This window comes from Tripterygium wilfordii, chromosome 23 (genome assembly GCF_013401445.1).
Source record: "Tripterygium wilfordii isolate XIE 37 chromosome 23, ASM1340144v1, whole genome shotgun sequence".
NCBI classification, from domain to species: domain Eukaryota; kingdom Viridiplantae; phylum Streptophyta; class Magnoliopsida; order Celastrales; family Celastraceae; genus Tripterygium; species Tripterygium wilfordii.
The window spans coordinates 10,958,498-10,967,181 of NC_052254.1; the positions used below are offsets into that span (position 1 = coordinate 10,958,498).

At 37.4% G+C, this 8,684-nt stretch overlaps 1 protein-coding gene across 1 annotated transcript; it reads right to left on the reverse strand.

The window, feature by feature from the left end:
• Nucleotides 1-203: 203 nt before the first annotated feature.
• On the reverse strand, nucleotides 204-3,196 carry LOC119993570 (ubiquinone biosynthesis protein COQ9-B, mitochondrial-like). Its single transcript, XM_038840755.1, has 6 exons — nucleotides 2,779-3,196; nucleotides 2,508-2,615; nucleotides 1,509-1,670; nucleotides 1,237-1,408; nucleotides 719-792; nucleotides 204-612 (listed from the first exon to the last, which is right to left on the reverse strand). Exons 1-6 carry the CDS (start codon nucleotides 3,103-3,105, stop codon nucleotides 532-534), a joined length of 924 nt encoding a protein of 307 aa, XP_038696683.1. The 5' UTR covers nucleotides 3,106-3,196; the 3' UTR covers nucleotides 204-531.
• Nucleotides 3,197-8,684: the final 5,488 nt, after the last annotated feature.

Sequence of the window (8,684 nt, forward strand, 5' to 3'; positions counted from 1 at the left end):
GCAACATGTATGTATGGTGGTTAAGTCAATTCGTTCTGGTTTTTTTCTTACTTTATACGTAAGCTCCGTATCTGAAGGGAAGGGGTCTGGAGATATCTGCTTGGAAATGAAGAACAGTAGCTGTATCTTTCTAGACAGTTGTTTCTTCAAGGAAGGCTTCTATGACATGCTATCAGAGAAAGAATGATAGTAGCCACGGGGGATAAAACAGTAAGGATAGACTACTCTTAAAATTCAGAAAGCTATGGGAACAGGATGAAGTTCAGAGGAGAGTGATTGAAGCAGAAAGTAGAATACGTACTTCTCAACGAGACTGTACCTAGTTACCTATATTAGATACAAAAAATTTATTCAAGACCACAATCAAAATGTAAAAGGCCAAATAACAAACCATAAATATAAGTTTGTGGGGATTTGGACGGGCATTCTAATTACATTTTGATTGTGGCAATGGTGTAAAAAGAGAAGGTAGAAAATTCCTTATTAATAGACACCCAGGAACATATTTTTGAACCATCTATCCAGCAATTATCATCTCTGAAAAACTTGATTCACAAATCCTTGCAAAGAGCTTCCCATTCCTGCACCGACAGCTTCTGCCAGATACTTGGCCTGCAACAGAGACTTCGTTCAACGCTCCACCCATATCCAGAAGGCCTGTTAATGAAATCAACCAAAAGGCAAAAGCAGAAAGTTAACAAAAATTTAGAGACGTTACCTCTTGGATCGTCTTTTTCAGATCAAAAGCGTCTTTCACTCGCTCATCCAAGAATGCCCACGAATCACGAAAATCTGTCAGAAAAGGGCAATTATTGGATGTTGTGTCATAAGGATAAATCTTTACATAAATGGCAAGACCCTCTATCTTCATCAAGAATTTTTTTTTTTTTGCTACGTGCATAAGAAACATTGGGAATGGACCACAAAGAAGAGAGACAGCACATTGCTTCTCCTTCCTGGCAGATTTCTTCATGATTCCTAATATTCTCATGCAATAACCATTACCGAAATAATTGCATTATGGGCAGATGAAAGGCCTTGCGTACATCAACAACTTCAATAAAAAAGATGATGATCAAGATAACATTTGCAACATCCCCGTGCTACTGAAAGAAGGAGACTAACTTTGACTATGATGACCGAAAAGGAAGATAAAAGGCATCAAAGAAACAAAAGTCCAGAAATAACAATTGCAAGTCCAAGCTATGAGGACAGAAGAAGTAAATATAACAAAACCTGGAGAAACATCTGTGAGCATGTAGATCTCAGTGGTCGAGTATATTCCTCCAAGGATAGTGCGCTTCACATACCAATCCATATCAGAGGCTTCATCACCAAAAGCATGCCATATCTCATCCACCAACATTGCTCGCTGCTTAAAACTTGTTGGAATATTTGGTGGCTGTGCCTGTGAAGGAATTCAGAGAACAGCAACGCTTTTAGACTTTCAGCTCTAGTTATGTCAGCATTTTAACAAGAAAAAGGGTCATCATGAAAGGTACGGGTACCTGAATGCTAAGGGCTTGAGGCCACTTCGATATGTAAGGTGCTTGCATTTCCAGACGAATCCTCACAAGCTTGGAGATGCGCTGACTAGGCATCAGACTATGTAGATCCTCTCCTGAGTCAATTCTATCGACAAGCCTTTGCAAGCAGTCATCCATGAAAAACTGAACAGGGAAAATAATATAAAAAAAAAATCAATATCAAAGTGACTAGAGGTGTTTTTGGCCCAAACCAACATGTACAGAGACAAGGAAAACTTTTCCAACTAATACACCTTACCAAATTTGATGCACGAGGCCATTAGATTAATTTTGTTTTTTTTTTTTTTTGATTTGTTTTTTAAGAGTCAAAGAATACTTTGTGGAAAAGGTTTCTCTTTTAATTAGCATGCATGTTTCTCAGTTTCTAGGTATTTTTTTAATTGATTATGTTTGTCTAGGTCAGTGGTTTAGGAATCCTAATATTTCTTAAATCAATGGTTGTAAACCTCTATTATGCCTCAGAAAAAAAGAGTTTTTATGTAAAGTTGCAATGTAAGGAGAATGTGAGTTTATCCGACCCGACCTGCAAGATTCAATGTGATCTTGTTCAATTCAGAAGTTCAAGATTTTGTTCCAATTTCTTACCTAAGAATTGGGAATTTTTGTTCAAGTTTTCTTGAATTGGGGGTTAGAGTGTTAGACTTTCTGGTTCGCTCAATCCTAAACAAAACTATATCAATAGTTTTAGTTTTCAGAGAGATCATTCCAGTGCTTCCAACAAATGAACCAATAAACCTAAGTTGCAACGAAAAAACTTTACCAACTATATACCAACCTATTTACCCAAATAAAGCTTCAGAAAATTACTCATTAGAGCTTCTTCTAAATGAAAATGGATAGCAGTGATGATATTGGAGGCTAAAATACATGCATCAATGACTACCACCTGCAACTTGTCTACCAAATTGAAGACACAGGATGGGCAGGTGAATTAGCCTCACAGTAAAAGATCTGTTATACCTCAACTAGAGCAGCCTCTTTCCTTGGAAAAGTGCCAACAATAGCAGGTGACACGCCAATGTCTCTTGCACCAGAAATCATGGCTTCTTCAGTCCATCCCAACATTATCTGCATCAACAACAAAATTAAAAGGAAGGTTTTCTAACCTAGCGAACAAACACATAACACCAAAATCCAGCATCATCACTAATTAAACAAAATTTATGAAAGTTAGTCATCCAATTGACAAAAAGATTTGTCCAAAATGAGAAGCGCAATCGAGAACACTGACCACGTGAGGGAGGGAAGCATGAAGCACGCGTCCTTGTTCATCCTGGTACTCAACTCTCGGTCTCTGCCTCTGGTAACGACGAGCTCCCGCTCCCTCGGCCGTCGATGATGTTGAGGAAGATGTTGTAGAATCTGTGTTGTTAGGGTTATCTACGCGTGCAAAGGGGATTTGATCTTGATTGGGGCTTTGATTAGAGAATGACGGAGGACTCGCAGAAGTGGAAAAGCGAGAAACGCCTCCAATCAAAGTCTGGAGATGCGGGAATCGAAAGCGTGCATTGCTAAAGGTTGCATCCGACAATATACGCCTCACCGCCGTTCTGTACATGATTGGGGAGATTGGAGCTACAGAGGGAGGAAGGAGGAAGGAATCGGCTTGATTCTGATACTCCGCTTCTGCTTGGGAGTTGGGACTTTGAGAGAAGAGAATGTGATTTAGGTTTCCTTATATACGTTCACGTGGCATTGTAGCTGCCGCGGATAACATTTCGGCTCCCCATTCCGGTCAGCTTGACCTACTAAACGATGGCGTTTCATTAAACTTGAAGTGGGTAGAACACCGATAGAAGGAAAGCACAAACTTTAGTTTCATGGATTTTTTATGTAAGCATTATCTCAGCTAACCTAGAAGGAAATCAGCCACATTAATGGTAGATTTCTCTCCAAAACAGCTAGAATCCTCAATGTCAATAAGAAACGAAAGCCTGCAGGAATAATTATATGCAAGTTTTAGTTACATGGTTGCTAGAGTAGTGTAACATTTCGTGATAATTGGATATGAAAATTTAACATGAAGAAAACATTAAAAAAAATTATGCACCATTGAATATAATCTCGAAACAATGGTTAGATAGAGAACTGTTTTAGGGCGGTGGTTCCAAATTTATAATATGTGTGAATGAATAAAAAATGACATGTCTAATCAACATGACAGGTGACATACAGAGGGAATGACTTCCTAAAGACCGTCCACAAAGGAGTTAAACTAGGAAGTCACTCGAAAATCCCAACAACCATGCATGACTTGAGGAAGCAGGTACCTAAACTCAACCCAAGTAGGGAAGACTTCACATAGAATTTCTTAACGACAACTTAGGGAAATTCAAACTCAAACTATGAAGTTAGATGATGACAAATCCTCATACGGCAACAATTTCAACGACACTCGATATCAGAATCATGAAGGATCCTCATATCACAACGAAGGATCACGATGGATCCTCGTATCACAACCTCAACGTCAAGATCTCAATAGATTGAATAATCGGGGATATGAAAATCCCAACATACATGCTTTATAGCACCTATAAAAAGAGGATGACCATACTCATCCTAGCTAGACTCTCACAACCAAGACATTCGACATTGATTTACTCTGAATAAGATTATTGACTTGAGTGTCGGAGTGTCCCCAAACCACAAAAGGCCGCCCGTTCTCATTCTTGCAAGTTAGAGATTCACTGTCTACGTCATAACCTGTACCCCAGCTGCTGATGTGCGGGTTGTGCTGAAATTTGTATTGATAATATCTATCTATGTGTGTGTATACATAGGACCCCAACTGCTAATGTGTGGGTCGTGCTGAAATTTGTATCGATAATATCTATCTATGTGTGTATACATATATACTTAACAATAGTAATAATATTAACAATACATAACAATATTAATCCTAATATTATTCATTCCATTATTTTTAATATAAAACAATTATCAAAACAACATTACATAACGATATTTTTTGTTTTAAAAAATTAGATTGAAATTGAAATATGACTTCCAATTAGACATTTATATATTATTTCATATTGTAGATCGTATTTAATTAGTTTTCATCAATTTTAATATGTATTTAAACCAAACATCAAGATGAATGTTTAGAATTAGATGGATAGGCTTACAAAAAAAATTCCTAATGCCTGCCCCTGAACCCTTGCTAAAATTTTTTCAGACAGATCAAAATACTATTGTTTTAATGTCAACTCACCCCATTATCAATTCATGGCTCTACCCCTGTCTCGAAACATTCTATATTTATCTTATGATGAATTCAATTTTTGATTGAGACAAAAAATATCGTTCGACTCCTAAACCCAATCAAAACACATTCATGATTTTTTTAAATCATGTCTGTAATTTAGTTAAATTACAGTAGAAACCTGCCATGGGTAGACCTAGGGTCCAGAGATGGGGGGACGAACTTATTAAAGAGAAAAATAATTACCAAAATTACACACACGCATATAATACTTGCATTATTAATAAAACGGCATAAATGCACTTATAAACATTTCTACTACATCTCACGTGAATTTTAAGCTCTCATACTTTTAACAATCAACATTAAATCTCCATACTATTATCTTTGAATTAAATAAGACTTTTTTTTTTATAAATTAAGTATTCTTAATAAAGAATTTATAAAAATCAGACTTTTGTAAATAATATCATCTTTCGGCGGGGCATATAAATTAAGTATTTTTAATCCTCATTTTTTACATAAATAAAATTTTAAAAAATTAAACAAATATAAACTATTTCAACAATTGATAGCTAAAAGATTCGAGTTGCGAAAGTCTAACTCCGAAGAATATTCGAGTTGTAGAAGCCTAACAATAATAAAACATAAATAACACACGAAAGAATTGTAGTGGTTCAGTCGGCAAAAAATACCTACATCTATTGCAAAGGAGATTTACACCTACTTGTAAAACCCTCTAAATTAAATTTATCTTTCCTTATAAGCTAGATTCCAAATTCACTATCTTCTGATGTGAGATTCTCATCAATCCTTCCCAAAGGGAGTATGCACGTCCTCGTGCATGGCTAGGGCTAGACCATTTCGATCGTCGGCCCATTTATCGTCTCAGACCTATGAGTTAGAATCACATAGCCTTGCCAATCCAGTGGATCATGGCTTTCCCAGTTACTTGAACGTCTTTTTTTTTCTTCTCTTTTTTATGCATTTTTCTCTTTTTCAACCCCCACAATGGATTTGGTCCACTGTCTGCTAACCCAACTCGACAACAACTCGACAAGGGATGAGCTTTGGGATAGGTCCGCCTATGATAGTATCAATCCACAGACCTGCACGCAGGCAAGTGCCCTCTCAATGAAAGCACCAAAGATGAATACCCATCACACGAGATGGGGGACCCAAGTCTAGTATCACAAGTTTTGGCTTAACTCTCTATTGAAAACCCATGTTGACAATAGGAGGTTTGTCCTCCTTTATAAACTAGAATCCAAATCCACCATCTTTCGATGTGAGATTCTCATTGATGAAGACCTTGTTGTAGCAAAATACCAAGATGAGTTAGATACAACCACCAAAGTCATCAATGAAGCCAATCACGTACAATCAAGAGGAATTGGAGGCAAATGGAGCAAATCATGGAGGAATTGTCTCCAGCAAACATGGTTAATGATGGCTCAAATCATAGACATTGATTGTGACATCTCCTATTATTAATAAATTATTAGTTTAGTATTTGATTCCTATAGTAATAGCCTTATTCAAGGCAATGTGATCCTGGCTCGCAAGGCTTAGCCGATAAGTGGGCCGACGATCGAAATGATCCAGCCCTAGCCATGCCTGAGGATGTACATATTCCCAGGGGGAGGATTGATGAGAATCCCACATCGAAAAGATGGTGGGTTTGAAGTCTAGCTTATAAGGGAGGGCAAACCTCCTATTATCAACCTGAGTTTTCAATAAAGAGTTAGGCCCAAACTTGTGATGCTAGACTTGGGCTCCCATCTCGTGTGACGGGTATTCATCATTGGTGCTTTCATTAAGAGGCTCCTTTGAATGGCAACCGATGGAACGACTCGATTCATTGGAGAACAAGCTAAAGGCTTTACGCCTGGCGCTTCAAGCCGAAACTCAAGAATTTCATCAATTGTTGGCTCACTTTGAAGAGGTGATCGCTGCTAACAGCAAGGGATGACATCGATGTACCCATCGTACGTCTAAAAAAGAGGTTAATGTCGACGCTCCAACGCCTATTTTCGTTGAAGAAAAAGAGGAAGAATTGAGCTGGAATTATGTTGATTTGGGGATGGATGAACTCGCACCCCCGATATTCAATGACTATCATGAGAAAGAAAATATGTTGCCACAAGAGGAGATTAAAAAAGAAATAATGGGGGAGAAATCTCACATTATTCAAGAATCAAATCTTGAAGGAGAGACCATCATTGAAGAAGAACTAGCATAGGAAGAAAAGAAAGAGGAACAACTAGTGTTAAAGGCAAGAGAAGAAGGAACAACTAGTGTTGGGTTGGAATTTGTTGTGAAGCCCAATGGAAATCTTGAAAATATATAAGAGGAGATCTCGAAGGAGGAAATTGGAATCTTGAAGACAAGTGTAAAAGACCCAACAGAGAGGAATTTCTATCAAAATAAAGATGGTGAGTCCTTAGATTAGATCCTTCTCTTCCAGCAATGGAGGAACTTGTTCTTGATACGGGGCAACCCAAAAAGCCATCTATTGTTTCAAAGTAAGCGACATCATCCAAGAGAGCCAAGATGAAGGAAAATGATTCCCGATTGGCACCTCTACAGGAAAGTCTGACGACATAAAGAAGCGACATGTGGAAGTTCAGTTGCTTAATGGGATAAATGCCCAATACCCGATTATCGACGGGGGAGATGATGAGTCCACAAAAGGAGGAAGTTTCAGTAGATTTCCCAGAGGAGTGCTACAATGCTTTTCTTGGATTTGGCCCAAAAGAATCTCATTTTTATATGGAGCTAATAGACAATTATGGGACAACTTCAAATGATATTGGAACTGGTTTTGGGTACTTTGTGATTCCAATTGAATGAAGTGTTCAAAGGTGGGGGTGAGGTGGATAACATGGTCACACAAAAACTTGGAATAAAAATCACTCAGCAAGCTTGACCAATTCTTGGAATGAATCTTGTTTGTCGAAAAAAATTCCTGGTTGACAATGGAATTTCAATGTTCAAGCTGCAATTTCCCCAGTTTCATCCTCGAGAACAAGGATAATCTCGATGGGATAGGAGTGATGAAGACCTAGTTGCACCAAAATATCAAGATGAGTTAGATACAACAACCAAAGTCATCAATGAAGCCAATCACGTACAATCAAGAAGAATTGGAGGCAAATGAAGCAAATCGTGGAAGAATTGTCTCCAACAACCATGATCAATGATAGAGCAAATCATGGACATTGATTATGACATCTCCCATTATTAATTAATTACTCCCTCCGTCCCATTTTAATTGTCCCTTTCAATTTTACACACAGTTTAAGAAAATATATTACTCCCCTTTAATTTGACATTTATACCCTCATTTATAGAGGACAATTAAGATGTCAATAACTCTTTAGGAATTCACTCCATCAGCTTTTCATTAAGGATAAATAAGGATAAGATGAGAAAAATGGAGGAAATTAGTTTTAATTAATTGAAATGGACAATGCATTTTGGGACATCCCAAAAAGGAATAGAGGATAATTAAAATGGGACGGAGGGAGTATTAGTTTCGTATTTGATTCCTATAGTAATACTTTTATGTCAATGTTATTGTTACGGTTTACGTAGTATTAAATGACTTTCCTACTTAGAAGTCAATAGGATGTAGGAGACTTTGGTTATAAAAGCCAATATATTTAATGTTTTCATAATCGATCAATTAATCAAAACACAAATCGAGATTTTTATCTCAAACCGAAAGTTTTCTCTCAACCCAATATGGTTCTTCCTTCTGTTAAAGATCAAGAGTTTCATCATGCAAATAACACGTGTTGAAAATAAGGCCTGACAAAGGAGACCCGTACATTTCAAATTTTGAAAAGAAGTCGCACGCATTCCTCGTGCTCTCTAACTTTAACAACCCCATTAAAGATGAGACCTATAAAGACGAGCATCCTCTT

Excerpts from the sequence above, each read along its gene's own strand:
- LOC119993570 (XM_038840755.1), bottom strand. The coding sequence starts at position 3,105 with ATGTACAGAACGGCGGTGAGGCGTATATTGTCGGATGCAACCTTTAGC. Across the intron at positions 2,616-2,778 it reads ATGCTTCCCTCCCTCACGTG|ATAATGTTGGGATGGACTGA; the intron begins GTCAGTGTTCTC and ends TTGTTGATGCAG. Across the intron at positions 1,409-1,508 it reads CTCAAGCCCTTAGCATTCAG|GCACAGCCACCAAATATTCC; the intron begins GTACCCGTACCT and ends ATTCCTTCACAG.